This window comes from Schistosoma mansoni, chromosome 1 (genome assembly GCF_000237925.1).
Source record: "Schistosoma mansoni strain Puerto Rico chromosome 1, complete genome".
Taxonomy (NCBI): domain Eukaryota; kingdom Metazoa; phylum Platyhelminthes; class Trematoda; order Strigeidida; family Schistosomatidae; genus Schistosoma; species Schistosoma mansoni.
The window spans coordinates 39,669,246-39,695,960 of NC_031495.1; the positions used below are offsets into that span (position 1 = coordinate 39,669,246).

The 26,715-nt window shown below is 32.6% G+C and overlaps 1 protein-coding gene and 1 non-coding gene across 2 annotated transcripts in view; one reads left to right on the forward strand and one right to left on the reverse strand.

The window, feature by feature from the left end:
* Positions 1 to 12,142: 12,142 nt before the first annotated feature.
* The window catches only part of Smp_167190 (uncharacterized protein), a gene marked incomplete at both ends in the record, with an annotated part of 85,748 nt that continues 71,175 nt past the window's right edge, over positions 12,143 to 26,715 (reverse strand). Inside the window, one exon of the mRNA XM_018794386.1 lies at positions 12,143 to 12,355. Within this exon, the coding sequence (XP_018648804.1) occupies positions 12,143 to 12,355 (213 nt within the window). The remainder of the gene's footprint in view (positions 12,356 to 26,715) is intronic.
* On the forward strand, positions 18,581 to 18,651 carry Smp_tRNA_01117_Pseudo_TTG.1.1. The gene has a single exon. It is a non-coding gene (tRNA).

The following is a 26,715-nucleotide window of genomic DNA, read 5'->3' on the forward strand; positions in this document are numbered from 1 at the left end:
TTTTTGTTCATTTTCCACATGTCTGTCTCCATTTCTCGTCGTTATGTGTTCTTTGGTCTTCCTCTTCTCCTTTGGCCTTGAGGAGTCCATGTCAGGGTTTGTCTTGTGACGCAGTTGAGTGCTTTCCTCAATGCGTGTCCCATCCACTTCCAGCACTTCTTCCTGATTTTTTCCTCTGCTGGATGGAATCTGGTCTGTTCTCTCCCACAATAGGTTGTTGCTGATAGTATCTGGCCAACGATTCCGAAGTATTTCGTGTAGACGGCTGTTAATAAGCACCTGCAACTTCTGGATGATGGCTTTCGTAGCTATCCACGTCTCTGCCCCATACAGTAGAACCGTCTTGACATTTGTATTGAAGATTCTAACCTTGGTGTTGGTTGGCAATTGTTTTGAGTTCCAGATGTTCTTCAGTTGTAAATATGCTGCTCTTGCTTTGCCGATCCGCGCCCTCACATCTGCATCTGATCCACCGTGTTAATCAATGATGCTTCCCAGATATGTAAAGGTTTCCACATCCTCCAAAGCTTCTCCATCAAGTGTAATTCGGTTGGTGCATGCTTTATTGTATCGGATAATCTTGCTTTTCCCTTTGTGTGTATTGAGACCTACTGCTTCTGAGGCTGCTGCTACACTGGTTGTCTTCTCCTGCATTTGTTGTTGCGTGTGTGATAGAAGGGCCAGATCATCTGCGAAGTCTAAATCGTCAAGCTACATCCTAACCGTCCACTGTATCCCATTCTTCCTTCCAGTTGTTGACGTCTTCATGATCCAATCGATCACCAGGAGAAAGAGTAAGGGTGAGATTCAGCAACTTAGCCTAACACCGGTCTTTACCTCGAATGAGTCTGTGAGTTGTCCTCCGTTGACGATTTGGCAGTTTAATCCATCACAGGAGTTTCGTATGATATTAACTATCTTCTCAGGCACGCTGTAGTGTCGAAGAAGCCTTCATAGTGTTGTCCTGTCCACGCTCTCAAATGCTTTCTCGTAGTCAATGAAGTTGATGTAGAGTGATGAATTCCATTCGATTGATTGTTCCACAATGATACGTAGAGTTGCGATTTGGTCTGTACACGATCTATCCTTACGAAATCCAGCCTGTTGATCTCGAAGTTGGGCGTCTACGGAATCCTTCATCCTGTTTAACAATACTCTATTGAAGACTTTTCCTGGTATTGAGAGAACAGTGATGCCCCTATAGTTATCGCACTTGCTGAGATCGCCTTTCTTTGGTATTTTGATCAGAAGTCCATTTTTCCAGTCTATTGGTACTTGTTCTTCGTCCCAAATCTTACTGAAGAGGATGTGGAGTATCTTGGCAGTTGCTGCTACATTTGCTTTCAGTGCCTCTGTCGCGATGTTGTCTGGTCCCGCTGCTTTGCCACTCTTGATTTGTCTGATGGCCATGCTGATCTCTTCAATTGTTGGTGGGCCAACATCGATTGGGAGGTCTGTGGGTGCTGCTTCGATGTTGGGTGGGTTCAGTGGAGCTGGTCGATTCAAAAGTTCTTTGAAGTGTTCTACTCACCCGTTCCGTTGTTCTTCAATGTTGATGATTACCTTACCTTCTTTGCTTTTCACTAGTCTTTCTGGCTTACGGTAATTTCCAGCAAGTTTCTTTCTTGTATCATACAGTTGTCTCATTTTTCCCTCTCTTGCAGCCTTTTCCATCGTCATTGCTGAATCTTCCACATATTTACGTTTGTCGGTTCTGATGCTCCTCTTCACTTACTTGTTTACCTCTGTGTATTCGGCTTGTGCCTTGACTTTTTCTGCTCTTGTTCAGCTGGTATTGATTGCTGCCTTCTTGTTCCTCCTTTCTTCAATCTTATCCAGTGTATCAACAGTGATCCATTCCTTGTGGTAGTGCTTCTTGTGGCCCAGAACTTGATGACATGTTGAAGTGATTGCCTCTTTTATACCTTCCCAGTTGCTCTCCATAGTAGTTACCTCTTCATTGAGTAGATCATGAAAGGCCTGGAACTTATTGTTTAGGGCTATCTTAAATTTATTGAGTTTATCAGCATCTCGGAGAAAGGCCGTATTAAACTTTTGTGATGTTGTCCGCGCCGTTGTCCAGTGCTTCTTAAGTTTTAGTTTCATCTTGACGACCAACAAATGATGATCTGATGCTATATCAGCTTCTCTCTTGGTTCTCACATCCTCCATCGTCCTCCTGAACTCTTTTATGATGCAGTGTTTACCTCCTAATATGTACCTTGAAGCCTGGGCATTAACACGATGTGTAAACTAAGATGTTAGTTAGTTAAATGTTATCATCATGGAACCCTGGCCTCAAGTTTTATACTAGTTGGAACTATTCAGCAATGTGTAGCTGCAATATTTAGGGAAAAGTATATACTCTGTGAGATTTAAACTCATATCATCCAGTCTCATAGCCTGAGACTTTATCATTGAATAGTTAGAGTCCTGACTGGTGAACGGGACTGAGATATTAACATTAATTTATCACTGAATGGTAACTCGTCCTGTGGTTATTCATCCCTTGATTAGTTCAGCACAAAGGACTAAACAAAGATGACGTTGGTTATCATTCAGTAATCAATCAACGTAAAGTCGATTTAATATGGAACAAATGTAAAATAAAAAGGTAATTAAAGATAATTGTCATTCACCATATTCATTATCGGTTGATTTTAATATACTTTACAAATCTTTAAAAGATTGGTAACTGACTAAAATTCACATACACATGAAAGGACAGAAAAGTTAAAAAACTAATGCAATAAGCAGTAGATAGTGAAATTAAAAGCATCAATCAGTTTTTTAAACTGTTTTCTTGTTCTGTTGGATGGTGTTTCATCTTCTGTCTGAGAAATTAAAAATGCCTATATAAAACTAAAAGCTAATCACACAGTTTAGTCGTTGATAAAGATTGGTGAGGCATTTCTCTTTAGTTCGTTATTGTGGGGAAAATATCTCACTAATATCAATGCTGACTGTAACATTAGTTTAAATCCCACGTGAAAAATCATTAAGAGTTCATGCGACTTTTTTTGTAGTGTAAACTAGGAAAAAACAGGGATCTGGGACTTTTTGTAGATTATTTCCATCAACTTCATATCAAATCATTGTCAAAACAGGATTTGTATATTTGTGTTTTGTGAGCTATATTTTCTAATTATACAAGGCTTTAATTGTTCAGAATATAACCACCAGTGTCTACCTCATGTAGAAGTGAGGTTTCTACTTATGCCGCAGTCATCAAAGCAGCTAGTCCTCATAGCCTTGTAATCAATTGTCTTCGCAATCCTTTTGAGTTTATTGTTTATCTGACCTTTGACCATGTGACTGACTGATGTTTTTTATATGAATTGATAGATCGGGTCTAACTCGATGTGTTTACTGATTACAAATTGATCTAAAAACCATGCTTCTAGGAATTCTCTAGCTTCCTTGGAGACTGTTCGATCCGGAATTCTAACGGATTTGCAAATTACTATATGTTCACTTGTCTAAATACATTAATATCAGTGATATTGTTTCATTTCACCTAACGGCTAATCTTTTTTACGTGAACGGGTTTTCCGCTTTGTTTAATGTATTGTCTCTATCAGTTCTTGCATCTATCTCATTCCATTACTGTTGTTTCGTTTACAGATTCCCGTGAGTTTCAGAGCTGTTATCATGGCTTCTAAGATACTTTTCAAATATGATACGATGGTCTATTTCTTGATTTCCTAGGCTACGTTTATTGGTATGTCGATTCTTTAGACACCTTTTATGTTATTGTCTGTGTGGCCATTTTTAGGAAAAAAACGGAAAAAACTACCTTCTTCAGATTTTCACATAGTGAGAGATCCAAATTGGGTCTTATGTCTTCTAAAAAGTATATGTGCACGGTTTGTTTTTGTGCTCTGGTGTATTATTGTAGTGAACAAGAACATGAGTGGGAACAATCGAATGAATTTGATACGAAAATTACAGACTGTCTCACTAAAATCTGACAACAATACAGTAAATAGTTAATTTACAAACTATCAGTCGATTGTCTCAATCTTGACCATTCCTTCAGCAAATATCAGTCCATAGTCTCCAATTATTATTGTTCATACATTTTCATACCAATTGCGTCCCGTACCCGTTCTCTCCTTATCGATCTACTGAAATACATTCAATGCCCGACCATCGTTATATACTACTTGTGTGGATATAAGTAGGCCACACCACATTATTAGTATTGTAAATTCAATCCATTTTGCTTGGTTTTCCCTTTAGGGTTCCTTTGTTTGCTTTTTTTGATTAAAACATCCACATATGTTATTTTCACTCATTGGAATCAATGCTGTACACCAACTCTAATATGAACTATATCTAATATCATATGGTTTAATAGAAATAAATTTTTGAATAATTATGTTTGCTGAACCTTGGTGCTGACTTCCAGTGATCAATTGTCATACATAGAAAAATGAGATTTTCTTATTTTTAAATTATTTCTTTAATTCATGCATATTAAATAACTGTGTTAGTGATAATTTTTTCCAAATTATTTGGTTGATCAAGATGTGTTCAATTAAAACAGATTCCTTGTGATCTAGTGGTAATCCTTTATCTTATTAGCACTTTCAAATAACCATTTTGCCCTCAGTCACTTATTGACTATAGTCTAGTATATTCTACAATATTACTACGGTCTTGTTGATTCATATTTTTCACTCACTCTTCTTCTTTTCTAACTTTTATACTGACTGAGTGAATTTTTATTATCAAAATTATTTATGATATTCTGTATATCATTTTACTAAACATTCACTTATAGACTAAACATAAATAGGTTAATGGCTGAACTTTACAGTCATTATTAAACTGAAGACATTGTGGTAAAGATGACTAACTGAATCCAACTTAATACAGAGAACGTCGATAAATTGTTATTTACAAAAAAGAAAAAAACGATCTCTTTAAATCGTACATTTACAATCGGAATTAATTCAATGGAATTCAATGAAATACTTAAATCAAATAATTACAGGTAAAAGAAGTGTAGATGACAATCCCTAGGAGAAATGTTTCCTTGATAGAAAATTTTAGTGCTAATAAACTTGTACATTACATCATTATTTCACAAGTTAACTAATATTATGAAATGATCTTATTCACGTAAATGCTAATATAATTCTTCTCAAATAAAAAAGGAGGCTAAACAATTGAAAATACATCTTACTGATCGATACAAAATTACTTTATTATGGTTGAAAATTCATTTTTAAATCAAATAAATAAGTAATTTTCATAGTTGAAATCATGAGTCAGTTGAAACTAGACCACCATCGAAAACCTGGAAGCACCAGACGGCCGTTTCCTCCTATTGTGGGACTCCTCAACAGTGCGCATCTACGATCCCGCCTCACGAGATTCGAACCCAGGACCCACCAGTCTCGCACTAGGGCACTTAACCGATATACTACTGAGTCGGCATTCAACGGTGTTAATGTCTAACCTCAACCAATCCACGAAGTTGAGCAACCGTTCACCAATTGTCTTCAGTGAGTTGATATCTCACAACGGACGTAGTTGAACTCCACTGGTCACTGCTTCTCACTAGAACTCCAGGAAATATCTCTTGAAGTCAGTCACTACTGAGCATATGATTATAATCAGAAGGGGCTTTTGTGGAGATTTCAGTATTTTCATAGTTGAAATCATGAGTCAATTGAAATAAATAATTATTTAACTTGGTCAAATTTGAACCGGATTATTAATATTTTATGTAGAATTTTATTGTTCGTTATAATGGTTGAATAATATACATTATAAAAATGAATTGCTTTTGTATTCAAATAAACGGTAGCATAATATAAATAAAAGTTGTAATAGTAATTACAGAAAATTGTAAGTTAGTCGGTGAGCATGATACCTAAAAAATACTTGTAATTACATGTACTGATTTTGGAACTAATTACCTAAACGTATCTATATCTCAAAGTAAGTCTACTTCTTTGACGCAGTTTAACTGTATAAATATAAGTTATTTCTTTTTACAGCTGGTTGTGTAATGTATGTTATCTGTGAAGAGGATGAAAGAATTTTTAATGAATACTTGAGTCTAAGAGATGTATCGGTGACTAATTTGAATTTCATTTGGTATATATAAGATATAACTTTAAATGAATATAACACCTTTCGTTGGAAAATGGAAACATTAAGAATTGTTTCGGACAATATTACGGAACATTTTTATTAAGTCTGTTTATACAAGAGACAATAACTTATCACTGTAATCTTATCAATCTTGATTTATTCCATATTCTTGTCAATCAATTAAAGCTTCACTTGCAAAATATTACAACAAAAGATTGAGTAACCGTGGATAAAAAATGTTAAATGTCAATTCATCAGCTTAATCAATGAACCGAAAAGTAAATTATTTGTATCATTTTGGAACGAACGTATAGAAATGTTAGTTCAACGGAATAACTCGTTTTTCATAATTTTCAAATACTTCTTATCAGTATTCTCACTAATACTGTCTAATTTGAACTATACTACTGAAATATTTACCACATTTCGTGTAATTAAAAGACAACAATAGGATCAACCTTTAGTTAAACTCTTTGTTTTAATAATCCATGAGCAGGGTAATAAGATAAGAAACAGCATTCATCTGAATAGAGTTAATGATTAGTATCGATTATGTTTTTAAATAACAACTGACTAATTAATGTATTCTCAGAAAGAATACGACTAAATTTGCGGAAAATTTCATTCAAGTCTAGATTTAATGTTGAAGGCTTAAATTTTTAATAAGTACTCCTATTGCATTTAAAGACAGTTTATCATAAATTTTTAGGAATATTCTAATCTATATACTTCTTGTGGTAACTAAATCCTTATTTTCTATTCTTTTTTCGATTTTGATAAAATAAAAATCATAAATTCCAGTCAGTTTTCTTCGGTTCTGATTTTGTTGTTGTTTTTTTTCTTATGGTACCACATTGATTTGTTTCGTAAAAATATCTTTTCCACATTTTTCTGACTACCACCTTCGCCATCAGTAACAGAGGCGGTAAAAACAACAACGAGACTATTGGGAAAGATGAGAAAAACACAAGTATTTTGGATAGGCAAAGGTTTCATGTGAAAAACTTATTTGTTGAATTTTTCAACTACCTGTAAGTTATGCTACGCAAAAATGTTCATTTTGACTCAATTATACGGATTCCTATGATACAGTATGAGATTTTGTAAGTGAGTACTGTAATGACTATAAAGCTAATCGTAATGTGACAATAGTTCATGAATTTATCAACTGTTGATCTAAGCCATGTTATTATATGCCATCTTCTTTGGTAGAGTCATTAGAATAGCCATAATCTATGATCAAAGACATTAAAAGGTGTGATTAGTAAACGGTTTCATTTGGAAAGTTATATTCACTAATGATAGTATACATCTTCAATCACGATATTGTTCTATACTCCTTATTTTTCAATTCTTTTAGTTTGTTGAATTATTTTCCTTATCAGAAGGGGTTTTGTGGAGATTTTAGTAATTTTATATAGTTGAGATCATGAGTCAATTGAAGCTAGACCACCATGGAAAACCTGGAAGCACCAGACGGCTGTCTTGTTCTATTGTGGGACTCCTCAGCAGTGCGCATCCACGATCCCGCCTCGCGAGGTTCGAATGCAGGACTTACCAGTCTCGCACCAGACCACTGAGTCGGCATCCAACGGTGTTTATGTCTAAGTCCAACCAATCCACGAAATTGCGCGACCAACTTGTGGTAATTTCACTTATACTGTTTACAAATGAATTTTTATAGCTGCCTTAAGCTGTATTAAATATAAGAAATTTTAAAGTAAAACTATCACAGTATTCACTGTTCTATCATTCCTGGTTATTACTGTTAATTTAAGTATTAAATTTCAAATCAAATTCCTTTCTTTTATTTCATCAAAATAGGTAATTGCAATGATGTATAAATCTTAAATAAGAAATAGAATGTATTTTTCTTATGTTCACATTTGTTCTCCCTAATGAATGGTTACTTTCTGTTTATCATATGAATTCAATGTTGGGATTATACCAAAAACACAATATCAGACATTCTATTTATTTTTGATAAAATAGGAAATATTTGCATCTTTTTATTTTGAATAAAGAAAAAAAGAATATTTCAAGTTAGTTGATCATTGATTTTTATAGCATAGATTTGAATATGTCACCTAGAGATTGTTAGCTCTATTTGATTCTGATTTTATATTATTCTTTAACCAGTCTAGTTGACTTAAATTCTTTTAATTTATCAAAATATTATTTTTTCGACGATTAGCTTATTATTTTATGACAGATAATCAAATGTAAATTTCTTAGTGTTTTGTAGAAAGTTAACTGTTCTAGATAAAAATATCCAAATAAAAGAATTTAAAGCATTAAATTCATTTGTATTGATTGTTTGAATCCAATGGTCATATGGATACAATAATTAAGTGGATAACGCGAAGCTCTTTGAAGTAAAAAGTACTGGGTTAGAATCTGGAGTGAACATCAACTTTGGAATGCAGATAAATCCAACTGATAAATCCCGAACAAGACGAAGTGTATGTCGTCGATTCCATCACCAGCCATCATTCATCTCTGGTTAAGAAACTGTAAATGTTTAATTTTGTTTACAACCCGAAATCCAGGAAATCAATTGTACAGTTAATTATATTCATATCATCAGACATGAAGAGACCGAGTTGTGTATGTGTGTGTGGGCGGGGGTCTGAAAAAACTATCGAAAAATTCAGATAAAACGACACATCTGTTCAGTTGATGCTCTTTGGCTTTTAGTGGGTCTCTTTTTCCAACTAATGTTGCTAAATAATTCAAAATAATTCATTTTCACAAATACCCCCATCCTATGGTATATACTTTAGTTTAATATGAGGAATTTCGGATAATGTGCGCGAGGTAGTGAATGGAATCAGGATGATTCAATAGATAACTAGATAAGTAATGTTTGATGTTTTATGTGAATTTTTGACTGATATCATCTTGATAAACAATCTTATCACAAGCACTTTACTAGGATAAAGATGTGTTCTGTAAACAAATCTTTTCTATTTAATTATTAACAAATTGTGACATTTATGTCTAGTATGTCAAAAATCAACATATGGACACATGAATAATATTTTGTTCATCTTGATTTATCTTTTATCTATTTCATCTTATATTGTGAATTTCAAATACCTGATTGATTGTTTGTTTTTGGTTTTTTATTTTTATTTACCATAAATAAATCAGTGATTACTGCAATGAATATTACTAAGCAAACAAATGAATATTCAATAAACTTAAAAGGAAATAATCACTGTTATTATTGAAGTGTACATATTTATAGAGTCAAATGATCGTGTTAAACAGATTAACGGTTGAATCAATATAAAATTTCACAAACAAGTGGCTATCAGGACTCAGTGGTCAAGTGGATAACGCGATGGCGTTTGAAGCGAAAGGTAATGGGTTCGAGTGCCAGAGTGAACATCAACTCTGAGATGTAGGTACATCCAGCTGACGGGTCCCAAATAGGACGAAGTGACGCGCGTCCTGGATTCCATTACTAGCCACTATCCATCTTTGCTTACCATGCTTGTGAATTTAGGCTATATCGAGGCAATACTCACAGTATGCACATATGCCAATTAGAGACTGACCAGTTGCAGTCCTAAAAACATCAATGGGAAGATTCAAACAAACAATACTAAGTCAATATAAAATTGTTTCAAATGGATTGTTTCATTGAGGAATATTTGTAGTTGAATTGAAACTATTAACTTTCAGATCATAAATCTTTGAGAATATTTCTTGTTTATTTATACTACTATTTATTGAGATAGTTAAATTGGAATTTTAATATAAAAAAATATAGTAAGTTTCAAAGGAAATGTAATCAACTGAAAAAGATCAAATTGTTTTTGTAGAATAAAAAGAAATTCAACGACCTTTAATTTAAGTATAAATAACAATAAGAAACGATTAGACAAAGTGAGGGAGAAGACAGAAAAATACATTAATTTATTGCTAAAGAGTAAGGTGAAAATGATTGAAAGATGCATCTCATTAATGGGATTACTGAAACAGATAGCAACAGATTTCCCTGATATTACTGTTTTAAAGAAGCTGAAAATATTATTATGCTGAATGATACTGAGTATCATAAAATTAATAACTGTTGTCTGGTTATCCATCAATATTTTACTATAAGTTGTAATCACAAGGTGATTAATGTCTCGATAAAATTCTAAATAATGTATATTGATACCTAAAAGAAAATTGGGTATAGCAATGAACAGATTTATATCGTGTTATTTCGGATCCCAATAAAAACACCTTGATGTAGATCAAGGATTATGAGTCCTTAATATTTTTACTTGAATACTCGAAAAATTAACATAATCACAACATCAGTTATCTCATTCTAATCTACTCAATTTACATTTGAAATAAATATATCTGAGGAAAAGTATGCTCTCTTTAAAATAGTAAATAATCCTTTAAACAAGAATGAAACATGGAAAAATCAAATGTGTTTTTTACAGTTAGTGTTTTCAATGATCCAACAACATATTTGTTATTCATATGGAATACAACAGTTTTTATGCTAAATATACAAGCAAGCTCGTCGTTTGACTAATAAACAAGGGAAATGACAAATAAGATTATATTCTGCGTAAAACTTAGACAACAGACTTTGACGATAACAAGTATTACTTTTTTGCAGCGTGCATAACTTTGACATTTACTTATCAAAAAATTCAGCCGCAACCCCGTTACAATTTTGTTACTTGTAATTTAATTATGGGAAACAGACAATTAATTATGAATACTCTGAGAGAACAAAACCCCATCAAATTCATCCACCTGAGCCACCATCTCAAGATCTTAAGTAATCAGATATTTTTTGAAATTGGGTGATTTTTATAAACTTCTATTAATTTGAAGGTCAATTTATCACGAGATGACATCTGAAAATCGATTGAAAACTAGAGGGAAAGTACTTTATTCTACATTGATACTGTTTATTCATGAGCATTCACAACTCTATAAAGAATAAAAGCAAGAACGATCACTGAGAGCATAATGTTATTGTGATACTTTATAAAATTTTAATGACATTCGTTCCAAAGTTCAAACAGTTTACGGTAAGATGTTCAATATCATCGAAGATTCACTGTCTAAGTGACAACTACATTGATCATACGAGTCATTTACTCTAACTAGAACTTTGAGAGTATTATCCCGAAGTCAGTTACCAGTGATTTGGCATTGATTATTTACTTATATGGCTTGGTGATAATCAGCACTGTTGTCGACTCATGAAAACTAAACGAAAGGAGATAATAATCAATGTTTACTAAAGTGATGCCATTTAAGCATATACATACATATACACAAACGTAAATATTACAGCATTACGTGATAATTAACAATAATAGTAGTATTAGTAATGGTATTAAGAATAGTAATAGTGTATCAGTTTTATTTCTCGGATAAGAATATTATATATATATATACTCATAAAACGAAAATCTCATCAAGGGTTAGATACTCATGAAGTGGCGCTTAAACAAGAAAAAAGTTATTGAGATACAGGACCGAGAAATAAATGGTTAATTTACATATATATGCGCATATGTATGCTTATGTATGTGTATAATTTTGTCTGTTTATCAATATAATCAATGTTGCGTAATCTATTGATTTATTGAATCTGAAGAATATATATATATATATATCGCAGGTGTGATAATATCGATGACAGTAGTGTATATGAATATGAATGTGTATTAGATGCAATAGACTATGTATGTTTAGATGAATGCTTCATTGTATGTTCATGTGTGACTCCTGATTTGGCAGTAAACTAATAAATGACACCGACCGTCGTCTACAGTATCAGCAGGTATACGATATTCTTTCTGAACAAATAATACTTGGTAATATGGTTGTTTTCACTGAATGTATTGATTTTATACCGTATTGTAAATTTTGAAGTAAAATATTAGGTGTAAAAGGACGGAAAACAAATCGAAAGAAAGTAAAAAGTTTCCCAATTATCCGAATTGAATGATAAAAAAAAGATTTAAATGCAGACGAGTAAAGGATAGAAAGGACAACGTATTATTTAAATTATTCCTCTTTGACTTATTCTGCTTGTTCTCAATCGTTCAGAAAATGATTGTGTAACAAACAGGTAAAGTTTAGTGATAGCATGTGCAATTTCTACATCACCTTTGGATATTGTCACATGAACAGAAATTAGAATATTCATAGGGGCTGGTAATTTACGAAGTAGGCGAACTTCAACACTGCCAATATGTGAACGACTTGGTTGTAGCTATAATTAAAAAATTGAACAAGAAAAACACAGTTTCAATAAGTAGATCAATTCAGTTAACTTCAGTGAGATTACAAATAGTGTATGAATAAAAAATATAATCATAAATAATAGACAAGTCTTCTAATCCCTTTTCAGCATGGATATACATTATTCTTTGGGAAACTGAAAAGATCTCACGACGAAGTCGTAGTAGTTAGGAGTCCAGGAGATAAACTACTGACAAGATAAATGCATGAATATAACAGGACACATACTTATCTTTATTAATTTTTCAAAAAAAAATTTTCCACATAAAATAGAATACCGATAACTTTAAGAATAGACATAAACTTCACATAGTTCAGCAATACATATAGAAAAAAAACATGATAAATATAAGAACCGCACTGGATTAACTGACATTCTTTCACTACCTCATAATGAATTTCCTTTAATGAGTGGGCCTTTATTTTAAGAATAATATCTCCAAAGAGGATATGGGTGAATACTGATTAGAAACTAAAATTTGATGGAAAAGCATTCTGAAATAAATGCATTCTTATTAATTATTTAAATAACTGACACAGAAATATCTGAAACAATTACTGACCGTAACAAATGAGAAAACAGAAATGAGAGACTTCATTTCCGATTTATGTACTATTATAGGTTCCTAGTATATCTTAAGTTTATTCTTTGGCTAACTGCTAACCAGTCTAAAAATCCACGATTTTTGGCGTGTTGCCAAAATCGTTTCGAATGTCAACATATAAGTCATTTTTAATTCATGAGTAATATATAAAGTTGTCTCGAAAAGACAATTAAATATTATGAATTCTTTATTTATTTTCAGAATATATATGTATATATATAATTACTATTGAATAATGAGAAATCAACTATTATTAATTAACCATTTTTACTAATCTTAGTGAGCTACAAATTTCTCGAGAAACTGGTGATTGTGTTTCACTTATGAGAGATCGTCAGCTGACAATTTTGACATCAGTATTTATATTGATTAATGCACGTTTATTTATCTGTCGATCAATAATAAGAGTGATCGATTATAATTGAAAAGTGTAAATCACTAAACCCTAATATTCATCACTCATAGATTATGTGTTGATGAAAGTTTATATTCACATGTCCCATTGTATATATACATAATTATTATTAATCAGCGGTCGATGACTGTGGCGTTTGATTTAAACTAAAGCAATGGTTTGAATTAACGAATCAAATTTAGCCTTGACTTCGAAGCAAAATAATGTTGAGTGGTGTTTGAGGTGGATTCATCGTTTGTTTATCAATAGATTTTGAGCCTTGAAATTATTTTACAATAATCCGTTCATCCTTCTCAAATCATATTTTCTATGAGTAAACTTCTTTAGAGCAACTGGTGCTGATATTGTTTCTAGCACACTGATATTTGTATTAATAGTGTCATTTCTTTTTGCTAATATGGCGTGCGGAATTGAACCGATACACATATGTGCCAGGTTCTACGTCTCCTATGGCTGACAGATTGATCAGTTCAAAAACGGACATGAATGATGTTAAGTGGTTGGAAATAGGTGGTAGAAAATTCTGGACCCAGGTCTCATGGTCCCGGGTACTCGTTATGAAGGCATGCCTGCAATCTTGAGTGGGTTGCTACTCGTAATGCTTTTCGAACCCACGTTATACAGATTCCCAGTTTTCGACATTGGCATTGCTGATAATGATCGACAAACTTCAAACTTAGATCTAGAGTTTCCTGTTGATTACTTCTAATCGCCAAGCATTTTAGCATTGTTTACGTGATGTCGCTCCATTGTATCTAGTGTTCATATTGTAACTTGTCTATCAAATTCAGCAAACACTAAAGGACTAGATAAATATTACATTAGATAATACTTATTAATCAGTTATTTGTAAAGCTAAACAATATTTAAGGATATTTATCAATAAGATTTTTCGTAATGTATGTACTTCTGTCTGTGCAAAAGAAATTCCATGTACTTTGCAATAGTGCTTTGGATACGTAACTGCAGAGATAACCATCGCATCCAAGTAAAGACTACTAAATTTTTGGTTTTCCATGATTGATGTCAGTTTGAAGTTACTGAAATGACTTCAAACTTAAGACAGTTACCTAACACTTTCTATTGATATAATTCTAAATACTTTGGTTACTACCCATGTACCATTTTCCACCAGTACGAAATCTAAACAAATATTATGCCCAGTGTTTACAGAAAATATTTTATTAGATTAGCCTGATGAAAGGTGAATTAAAATGTTGATTCACCATATAGAGTTTTCATAGAATGATATAACAATTAAGCAAACTCACAAATATTCTTGTACATGATTTGTTGCATTTGCTTCGGCATAAATATGTGAAGTGAACAATGCGTGGGTAAAACACCTGTTACTGAAACTATTGAACGACAAGTTAAAAGATGGATATCTGTGAGTGTTTACATCCTTTTCAAAATTTTATATGGATTTCTTATTTCTTATTGAACAATAAAATAACTGATGTAAAACGGTTGGACAAGATCTAACTAGGAAGAAAAGAAGACATTGATATGGATTTTTATATGGCTTACTTACTTATTACGCTTGTTACTCTCACCGTAGCATAGTCTGCCAACCAGCACTCTCCAACCCACTCTGTCCTCGGTCTATCTTTCTAGTCCTATCCAATTTCTGTTCATTTTCCACATGTCTGTCACCATTTCTCGGCATAATATGTTCTTTGGTCTTCCTCTTCTCCTTTGACCTTCAGGAGGGCTTGTCTTGTGACTCAGTTGGGTGATTTCCTCAATGCGTGTCCCATCCACTTCCAGCACTTCTTCCTGATTTTTTCCTCTGCTGGATGGAATCTGGTCTGTTCTCTCCCACAATAGGTTGTTGCTGATAGTATCTGGTCATCGGATCCGAAGTATTTCGTGTAGACGACTGTTAATAAACACCTTCAACTTTTGGATGATGGCTTTCGTAGTTCTCCAGGTTTCCGCCCCACACTGTTGAACTGTCTTGACATTTGTATTGAAAATTCTGATCTTGGTGTTGGTTGACAATTGTTTTGAGTTCCAGATGTTCTTCAGTTGTAAATATGCTACTCTTGCTTTGCCGATCTGCGTCTTCACATCTGCATCAGATTCATCGTGTTCATCAATTATACTTCCCAGTGTTGTAAAGGTTTTCACATCTTCCAAAGCTTCTCCGTCAAATGTGATTCGATTGATGCATGCTGTATTGTATCGGAGAGTCTTGCTTTCGACTTTGTGTTTATTGAGACCTACTGCTTCTGAGGCTACTGCTACACTGGTCGTTTTCTCCTGCATTTGTTGTTGCGTGTGCGATAGAAGAGCCCGATCATCTGCGAAGTCTAAATCGTCCATCTGCATCCTAGTGGTCCACATTTTGTATGCCTTTAGGCTATTTATTCATAAACAGTCATCATTCGACAGTATCATATGGTTTTAGTTGGGCGAATGACTAAATATTTATTTATTTACCGTTTAATTTGTTACCTAATAAAGTATTCATCTGTCTCTAATTAACAATAGTGAAATAAGTTTGTTTTTTAATAATTATTCTAAGGAAATTGTTATTTCTACATTTGATGTACTTTTATATTTTTAATTCCCTAAACATTCCGACTTGTATTATTTATGTTTTCTGTTTTCTTTCCTTTCTCATTATTTTTTATTTTCCCCACTAACTAGGCTTAAATTGTTTTCTTCATCAAATTGTATCCAGTTGTATGTGACATTAAATATAAACTTTGAAGTAGTGTTTTTACAAAAAACATAAATATCTTGAATTCGACCTCATATAAATTCGTGGCTTCACGGTGCTCAGACGCTCCAAAATTAGAGAAGTAAAAGCCAAATGCTTCTTATTCTTTAAATGATCTTTGTATTCAGTAGCTCTTCACGAGACGCCTACTTATTTTAGGTTAAAAAACTGCTTTTGTACAACAATTTGAATTATATTAATATGCCACTTATATACAAAATGACTAATGAACTAAATTTCCTACAAATTATTGTAGAAAAACGTTGAATCATTCAAATTCGGATTGATGTGAATTCGCATTGAAGATATTAAGTGATGATTGCTATTATTTAGAATGAATAAGTATTACAATAAACGACCATGGGATCAGGACTCATATCTCTATGACCCATAAAACTTAGGTTTGCTTGTATATGTGGTTGTTAATCTACCCAGTGAACCACATATTGAAAATTATTTCCAGATCGTCTGGAATCCTTAATTATTCTCACCTGTCAAATTACTTCAAGAAACAGCGTTTTCCAATCCCTTTATTCTTCATGAGTCAACTGTTTTTTACCTAAACCTGATAACTTATTATTATTTTAATGTCATTAAAAAGTGAACGAATTTAGACTTAAAAGTACATACTATTTCATTGATCATTAGAGATTATTGGCTAATTGTTGATTCCTACTTGAAAAACACATTTAAGTTATGCTTCAAAAAATGCTCACTGAATTTTATCCGTAGTGGAATTTCCAATATAGGTATTTATAAGCTATTCAATCACCTTACAAATAGTTTATATTGTTCCCATAATTCCCTGTTCTTATGAATATTGAATAATATAACTAACAGTTGTTGCTTACCTATGTATCATAATTAAAATCATCAATGGGAAGATTCAAACAAACAACTTAAACTTCACCTCATTGCACAAGCAAGTGTCTATCAGGACTCAGTGGCCGAGTGGATAACGCTATGGCGTTTGAAGCGAAAGGTAATGGGTTCGAGTCCTAGAGTGAACATCAACTCTGAGATGTAGATACATCCAGCTGACGAGTCCCAAATAGGACGAAACGCGCGTCCTGGATTCCACTACTAGCCACTATCCATCTTCGTTTACCATGCTTGTGAATATAGGCTAAAATCATAGATGGTTTTTCACTGTAATTGTTTAGTGTAAACTATATTTATTACATAGTAGATCCAAATCGAAGTAATCTAATCTAATGCGCATACATATGCATAAATTCAAACATTGATTTTCTTGAGCCAAAACTTACATAGGAAGACATTTAAATTAAAAACTACAGTAATGAATTGTATATTAACTTCATGCCAGGTCAAATAGAAAACGTGATATATACCCTACACATTTGTATCTGAAATATTTAAATAATTTTGATATTAGTGTATATTAACGCATAGACACACAGATTTAATGTTTAGTTAGTTTCTGTCATCGATAAAATGATGGGATTATTAGACAAGTAGATAAACGAAGGTTGTTTGAAACCATTCAAGAATATATATTTTAAGTAGTATAAATTCAAAAAATAAAAACGAACATAAATATATTTAAAATTCATGATATGTTGTAAACATAGAATGCAAATAAAGACTAATATATGTAAAATACTTGTATGAAGAAATATGCGTAAAAAATTATTTTTAACTCGTCAACATGAGTCATTACTAACCAATATTAGTTATACAAAGTTAAATGATCTTTAATAAAAGAAGTAACATAAGAGATAACAATAGTTGTACTACGATTATTAGGTAGTTTCAATGACGATGACATTGTTCATCACAATAAGTTTGAATACTGTGAGTAATTTTCCGTAAAGTGTAATAAAAGGCTGTCATAAATCCCTAATTGTTGTAAACTTCAGTTGTAAATATTCAAATAATTGTAATGAGACAAGTTTTTATAACGACAAGTAATTGCGTCTGACCACTAGCTGCAAAACCTTTAGGTTAATTCATACAAAATATAGGTTAGTTAAGGAGTTACAGAGCATGGGTTCTTTTCGATTCTTTTTTCTTCCACTCCGAGCTTTTTGCTTAAGGGTTCGAGTATTTAATATGGCACAGAACGTAAGCATCTTAAAAAAGGTCAGCTGTAAATAATATAGTCAATGAACATCATTTGAGTAAAACAGAACTCAATTGAAAAAAATTGTTCCATTATTTGAACATCTTGAAAACACTTAGTATTGTTTGTTTGAATCTTCCCAATAATGTTTATGACTACAACTGGTCAGTCTCTTATTGGCCATATGTGTATACTGTGCTTATTGCCTCGATATAGCCTTAATTCACAAGCATTATAAGCAAAGATGGATAGTGGCTAGCAGTGGAATCCAGCACGCGTATTTCGTTCCATTCTTGACTCGTCAGCTGGACGTACCTGCATCTGAGTTGATGTTCACTAAAGGACTCGAACCCAATATCTTTCGCTTCACTCAGTGAGTGGATAACGCGATGGCATTTGAAGCGAAAGGTAATAGGTTCGAGTCCTAGAGTGAACATCAACTCCGAGATGCAGGTACATCCAGCTGACGTATCCCAGCTAGGACGAAACGCGCGTCCTGGATTCCACTACTAGCTACTATCCACCTTTGCTTATCTTGGAAACAGTTGACAACAGTAAGCCATCAGCTTATTATTGTTAAAACTACAAATAATTTCCTCTATATATGTGTTTATTATGCTCAACTGTAAAGTCTTACATTTTAATGTGCAACTTGTTTAATGAGTGTAAGTTTATAAACTTGACTCTTAGCCACATTATTTGTGTGAATGACATTGATACTACCAAACGTACTATAGTTAGGTAGGTGGAGTAGGATTAGAACCTCTTATTTACTGTTTGTGTTGTTTAATTAGTAACCCACCGTTCTTATGCACAAGACAGAAGATATTGAATGACGGACAGGTATTTTTAGGTTATCCTGTGCCTCAACAGTATAAAAGTATTTAAAGTACAGTGTTTTATCGTGTACATTCTATTTATTCAGTTATTTCTTCCCACTGGTGATCGCTATATATCTGAATGAGTGTGCTTTTACTGCACTTAATTTCTGTTATACATTAATTTAATCGTACCAAATTATTTTTCAGTTAATCATGTTGTGATCTAATTATTTTTGTTGTAAATCTAAATACTACCACTCAAGATATCAGTGTCATTTATTAATTGAAGAGAATAATAAATTATGTTCATTTAGTTCTACTATGTTGGTCATTATTGATCTGAATAAAATTTTTGGATAAATCGGTTCAATATTTCTCGTACTTTTCAAAAACGGACTATGCAACTAATATTTGTTTTATTTTATTGATAGTGATTCTCTTCTATTTAAACAGATTAAATTAAACTCTTTGACCATTTGTTACTAATTAGTGTGTTTATGGTATTGGTTTATCGTATAATTATACTGATTTCATAATGAGGATACTTATCACTTATTGTTAGGAATAAACTTAAGCCAAGTGTTTGTTATAACTTAGAATTTTGACTCCATTTTTATATGTGAGTTAATATATTGATCTTTAGACTTGATGATTTTTAGTTGGATTCATTGTAGAATTTGGGACGCTAAGTTGTTGAGAGCTTCATAAAAGAGAACAATATTTATTCCGTGAATTTTTGTCCATTATTTATTGATAAGTTGGTAATTTCCAACCACTGGATATACAGCCAAGTTTCATTTAAAATTTAAATATTATTACTATTAGGTATACTTCAATTTTTCTTCCATTTTGGGTTTTCGTTTAAATGGTTAACACTTTTCTAGATCAGGACATCAAGTAGAAATGACAGTTGAGAAACCAAAATATTTACTGACAAGTAAAGAATATTGTATTATGTACACTGAAGTGCTAAGAGAATTATGTTGACTATTTTTCTTAATTTTACACTGCCAAAAATTTGATTCTGTGTTCGTTGTTTTGTGGTTAAAAGCTTTGAGTTTCTTATGAAGTTTACAGCTGTATGAGGTTAAGAATGTATTACAATAATGACGATCAATTATTAAGGGACTTATTTAAATCCTCCAGAATTTCCCATTAACTACGTTTTATTATTATTATTAAGTTAATTATTTAGTCAATAAACTTAACAGTACAATAATGTGACTATTTGAGGGTTTTCATCACAAACTGACGTCATTAGAGAAACCAATGAAAACGAAAAAACAATTGTTACGTTATGGAAACGTTTACCAATGACTGTCCGATTTCGAAACCAGTATTCTAAATTCATATTAGTGTACCCCGATACAGTGGTTAATGTTATTTCATATAAAGTAATCAATGATAGCCTTCTTAGTGCTTCCTAAGTTGATTCGGAAGTCCTTGACTCCTGATTAAAACTTTGGGAAATTCATCTTGATGTTAATTATATATGACTGTATGCTTGTTGTTAGCTAAGGAGTTTTGATGAGGAGTTTGTACAATTTGAAAATTTCAGTACAATCCACAACTCCATAAAGTGAAGTGAATATTTAACATTACTATCGTATTGTCAACTTGAGATTATTACACTCAGACAGTGAAAAAAGCCAGCCTCCAAAGGTGCTTTTGCATTATATTTTACACTAAAAGCAAACTTGTTTTTAAAGTTTGTCTACTTATTTGAGAAATAGTTAGTAGAGATGAAAAAATAGATTGAGAATGTATTTGTAGTAGTTTTAAATATCTCAACTTAAATTTTTCTGAATATTTCAGCAGTCCCGTTCTAAACCTGACAAATATTCAAATGGAGAAGTAAAATTTGTTGAAAGTTCTTACAAAAGGGAATATGACCAGACAGTATACACTGAATATGATATGAATAGTTTAGAGGTTTTATGATGTAATATATCTGTTTATTCATTCATATTGGAAAGCTGCAGTATAAACATTGATTTATTAAGCATTTAAGCTATAACGTTTGTGCAGATTATTTAGTCTGAACTGTAGTTTATATCACAAACTAATATCAATGACGAAACACTGAATATCTGTTTTGTCCTAAATAGAAATTTCTTTACAGTGTATACTCGCGAGCATGCACAAGATTGTTATACACGTTCTTGAATATGCACAGTAATTTCACTCCACTGAGCAGAAATCCACCGATTTACATTATTAACCTCAGTTAATTTGTATAATCTTAATATGTATTAATAACTTCCTTCCTAAAAATTTTAAACTTGATCGGTCACGAGTATAACAGAAATATTGAATGAACTCTGTGTTTGGACATTGTTCAAAATGATCTTCAAAGTGAATAACCGTATCACATGCTCAAATAAAAATTCATTCATACTACACTTGATAAAACTTGATATGAAATATTACGATTTTTCACTAATGACTATAATGAGCTTTTAGTTAATTTAAATCTTCTAAGATTATTTCAAACGTTGTTGTTGATAAACTTCACAAGTAATTATTCATTTACATAACATGAACTTCTCTTCCTTGATCATTGGGAAACTGTTACAAAGTAGGGATTAGAATGCTTTATAAATTAGAAGGGGTTTTGTGATTTCAGTATTTTCATAGTTGAAATCATCAGTCAATTGAAGCTAGACCACCATGAAAAACTTGGAGGCACTGGACAGCCGTTTCGTCCTATTGTGAGACTCCTCAGTAGTGCGCATTCACGATCCCGCCTCATGAGATTCGAACCGAGGACCTACCAGTCTCGCACCAGAGCACTTAACCGACAGACCACTGAGCCGGTTCTGTGGTACTTTATACTTTATGAATTACATTAAAGCTAGTCTGTTAATTGAATATTTATTATACAGGAAATAAAAATCAATAATGAAAGTAATTTTAGCCCAATGTATGTCTAAGATATTCATATAAGTATTTAAAACATTGAACTGATACAAGAGTTTGAATGTACAAAATAACTAAAGGCTAAGATAATTATCACCAATAAGTTGTAAATTATTAGTGAGAAGAGTTAATCAGAATGAATTTGAAGTATTTTATTTAAATTTGAACTTGTGTTCTGTTACTTCTGCTAAGTCAAGTATTATCAATCTCTTTAACTTTCTTAACTATTCACACTACCATCATAATATTAGATTTAACACTAAGGATTAACTAATTAAGGGAAACTCAATACGATCTGGTTGTATCATTGAGATTAATGTAGCTTTTCCATTAATTCTGCAGTAAAACAAAATCTGCACGCATAACTTTAAACACATCGGACAAGTGAGTCATGATGGTTGACATACATCTATAAAAGATAGTAATAATGTCGTGTCTCAAATCTCTACAGTTAATTAATTTACCTCATTAAAGTAATCAAGTCATAAAGGTATTTTCTTTTTATTTCAGGACTAATTTTTTTGTCTGTAACTATAACTTAGTTTTGTTCATTCGGAAGTAGCAATGTAGTTCATGTTATGTGTTTTTCTATGACTAACATTAGGTCTAAAAAGGATATAGAAATAAGTACACTAGATGTTTCGCCTTTGCTTCATCAGATTGTATGACAAGGATACATTGTACTATATAGTGATATCATTAAATCACTATTACAGTCTATTTGCCCAATTGCGAAGCTGGATATTTGATTTCCACCGATGTCATGTCATATTCTTCCAGATTAATTCAAGTATATTATAAGTTCATTTAAATCTGTCGGAACATTAAGAAAACATACTATTCTATCGTAAAATGGAGTTGAATTTCTGGAGAAGAATCAGTTGACTCAAGATTTCGAATGCGATACTGACTTTTCTTTATTGATTATTTAAAACTAAGCAAAGTGAAGAGAAGTAGATTACATTTGTAAGTTATGTGGTTAGCACCTAAAACTCAATAATATATATCACTGGTCACTTAAAAATCAGTGATTCGTGAAAATAATTCAAGGATTGTTTAATTGAACAAATTAGAAAAAAATTTTATCCTTTGGAACTTCAGATCCACATCTATGAATCAGATCACTGTCGTTTAATTGGTGTTATTACAAGTTACTATATTAAAACGGCACTGATCTAGTTCATTTTCTACGTGTCTTCAAGACTTTATTAATGAAAATGCTTTATTATGTTTCGGTAAATTGTTTTTATATGTAAATCTTAGGGGGAAAGACGTTTTAATAATTGTGTTTGTTATCGAAGATCAATCTAGATAACTTCTATGTTATGCTAGCAGTATCTACGAGGTGCAAGAATAATAGATTACTGTATTTTCCATTATGGTTAAATAATCTGTTTCATATCAGTAGTTTTAGTGAACTAAACCTCATTAGGACAAATCGACAACTATACCAGTCTACTAATTATATATATCGTATAAATCTCCATCAAAATTTGGAACTTGATAATAAACTAATGATTATCAGAAGGGGTTTTTGTGCAGATATGGTATTTTCACAGTTGAAAGCGTGAGGCAATTGAAGCTAGACCACCAGGGAAAATCTGGAAGCCCTGGACGACCGTTTTGTCCTATAGTGGGACTCTCACGGGGCGAGGTCGTGGATACTCACTGCTGAGGAGTCCCACAATAGGACGAAACGGCCGTCCAGTTCTACCAGGATTTCCTTGATGGTCTAGCTTCAATTGACTCACTCTTTCAACTATAAAAAACTGATGATTATTTTTTTAATTATAAATCTAATTTATTCAGCACTGAATTTCAGTAAATTTTGAGTAAATATTATTCTTATTTAAATTTTTCCACTTATATTAATGAAGAAATAATTTATCATTCAAACGAGGAAAAACCAATTTTCTTAAGTTTTGATTTTTTAAAAAAAACAATAGTGAATTTACCTCATTAGTTAATTAACTAATTAGTTTTTTATGAGATATAGGTATATGACTTTTATCGATAGTAACTAGTGTATGTTCCTGTATCTCCAACATAGACACATACCAGTACACATACATAGTACGTATACACTCATAGATAAATAGAGAATCTCATTTTATTGAATGGGTGACTTAACAGTGTACAATCAAAATACACTTTGAATTAAAGTCACATACAATGGTTTAACAGTATACTAGACATAACATTGAATACGCTTGCAAACCTACGTCACAAACTGAAATTTATCAAACAACCATAAAGAACCAAGAACGACTGTAGGGAACAAGAACACAAGTGAGGACAATCGACTGTATGTGAACACAAAACTACAGAATCTGTTAGTAAAATTTCAGATCCATACAGTAAATACTTCATTTGCAAAATGTCAATCAATCGTCTCAGACTTCATTGTTCCCTCATTTCCACAGTAAACATTCTCTGTTCTCGTTTTCTTTTCGTTGGTCTTCTTAACCTTCTGCTGCCAGGTATTTCACTTTCGATTGATGATACATACTACTTATATCTGTCGACATCAGCAGCACACAGCACACTACTAATGTAGGATTCCTCAGCAGTGCGCATCCAATACCCAATGGAGAATCGAATCCAGGATCTTCAAGTCATGCAACAAGCTTTTAATCTTGAGATCTGGGACTATAAAATCCAACAAAACTCTCAAAACTCTCCACGATGAAAATGAAATAATCTCGGTTGGCTTTATAAAAACTACGAGCCCGTCTAAATCAGACATCCATTGATAACCTGGGAGCATTGAACATCCACTAGACTTGTAAATCATTGTATACCGGTCTAACAGTCTGCAGATCCAGTGACTGAAAGTCACCGGTTTGACTTCCGGTGACAGGAATGTGGTTGTGCATTGTTGAGGAGTCTTATAATAAGCCCGGTTAGCTGTCAAGTGCTCAAAAGTTTTATCGGTTGACTAACTTAAATCGTTTCATGATTACGAAGAAATTCAACACTCCCTACAACTGACATTGGTAATCTTAGTCAGTTTAGAAGAAGGCGAAGTAGGATACTAAAATTAGACCAAAATATCTTGAAGTTGTTTATTTCTCAGTAAATTATTTTCGTACGAACAATTGATATTAGTTTAATGGACTTTATAATGCACTTGTAAGTAAAAAAACATAATTCAGCCGAGTTATAATTTTATGAACACTATGAAATGTAGGGGTGATATTTTGAACACGAACAGATATACCAATTAGAGAGCCAGTGTAAACAATCGAGTTTAAACAATTTTTCGATCCTAGTTTAACAGACTATTTATCTATGTACAGAATAATACAATCACTACTGACCAGCCTTAAAATAGATTGCCAGTGTATTAGTGTGGAGACGTAACCTAAAGTGTCAAATGAATCGAAAATCAAACAGCCATCCACAATACTATTGGGCGATTGTCGATCAAAATCACAAATTCGATGAACTTAAAGACATAGACCACTGAACTCATTTTCAGTAACTCCATCGTATCTTGTTCTAAGGGTAATTTCAACCTACTGAGTTCATCTATATGCTTGGTCGTAGATGCACATGGTTGTAATGACCTAAATGGATTGTTAGTGTTCCTTTTTTCATCGTTCTAAAGCTAATATCAGAAGCCGAGACAAAGAGATAGAGCTGAAGTATAGAGAGGAGAGTCATTTACAATCATAATGTCTCACTAACAAAAGTGGATGTGCTTTAGGTGAAACATACTAAGAAGTAACAGAACTCGTTTGTTTGGGGATATCAGGCACCAACTAGGCCTATTTATTGATTTGTAACATTACAGCAAACATAGACATGTCTTGATAATGATTCTAAATTGGTCAAAGTGTTACACGTATATTCACTTTTTGTCTTCTACTGGATTCTTAACTCGATGAATATCTTTGTATTCCTCGAGTTTATCTTTTTTTCCGAATCACTTGGTCTACGCATAATTATTCTACTACTACTTATACTGTTAACAATTCCAATATTCTGATATGTCCTGATAATTTCATCTCACTTTACTAGTATGGTTAAGCATCTTTAGTTGATGTATGTATATTTATTTTGTAGGTTGAATATGAGTGACTGACTGGTTATTAAGGACATCATGGTTTTAAGGAAATGAATTCTTCATGATAAAATTGGAACAAGACATGTATATAGTATTTCAATTATAGACTGAAAATAATACTTTTTGGTGGGACTATAATTTATGGACAAGGCAATCAGAATCAAGTAAACGAGTTTAAGCTAACGAGCACTAAATGTGGATTACAAACAACTAGTCAACAACGTGTTAGGTATCTCGATGGCATGGCATTTCGATGCAACGTATGATAGAGTAAGAAATATGCAATAACAGGGACATTTCTTGCTAGTATCTGATCTACACGAAGACTAATCATGCTGATAGTTGTGAACTGGATAATAGGGTCATTATTAACACTGGGTGCAACCATTTTTAATGTTATTGTACAAGCATTGAGAAAATATATGCATCATGAAAACAATGAGTTAAAATCAATTGTTTAGGGGTGTCGAAAGAATCGTAGAAATTGATGAAACTGTCGTCGGGAAACATAAATTTAATAGAGGAAAAATATCTGAAAAGATTGGGTAGGTAGCGCTTCCTTAGATCTGATTAGCAGGTCTTCGATATATAAGACAGAATATCGTATACGGGACATTTCCAACACTTTAAATTAGAACTGTGAATTCACCACAATTCTTTCGGATTTTCCTATATCAACTTTTCGCTGATT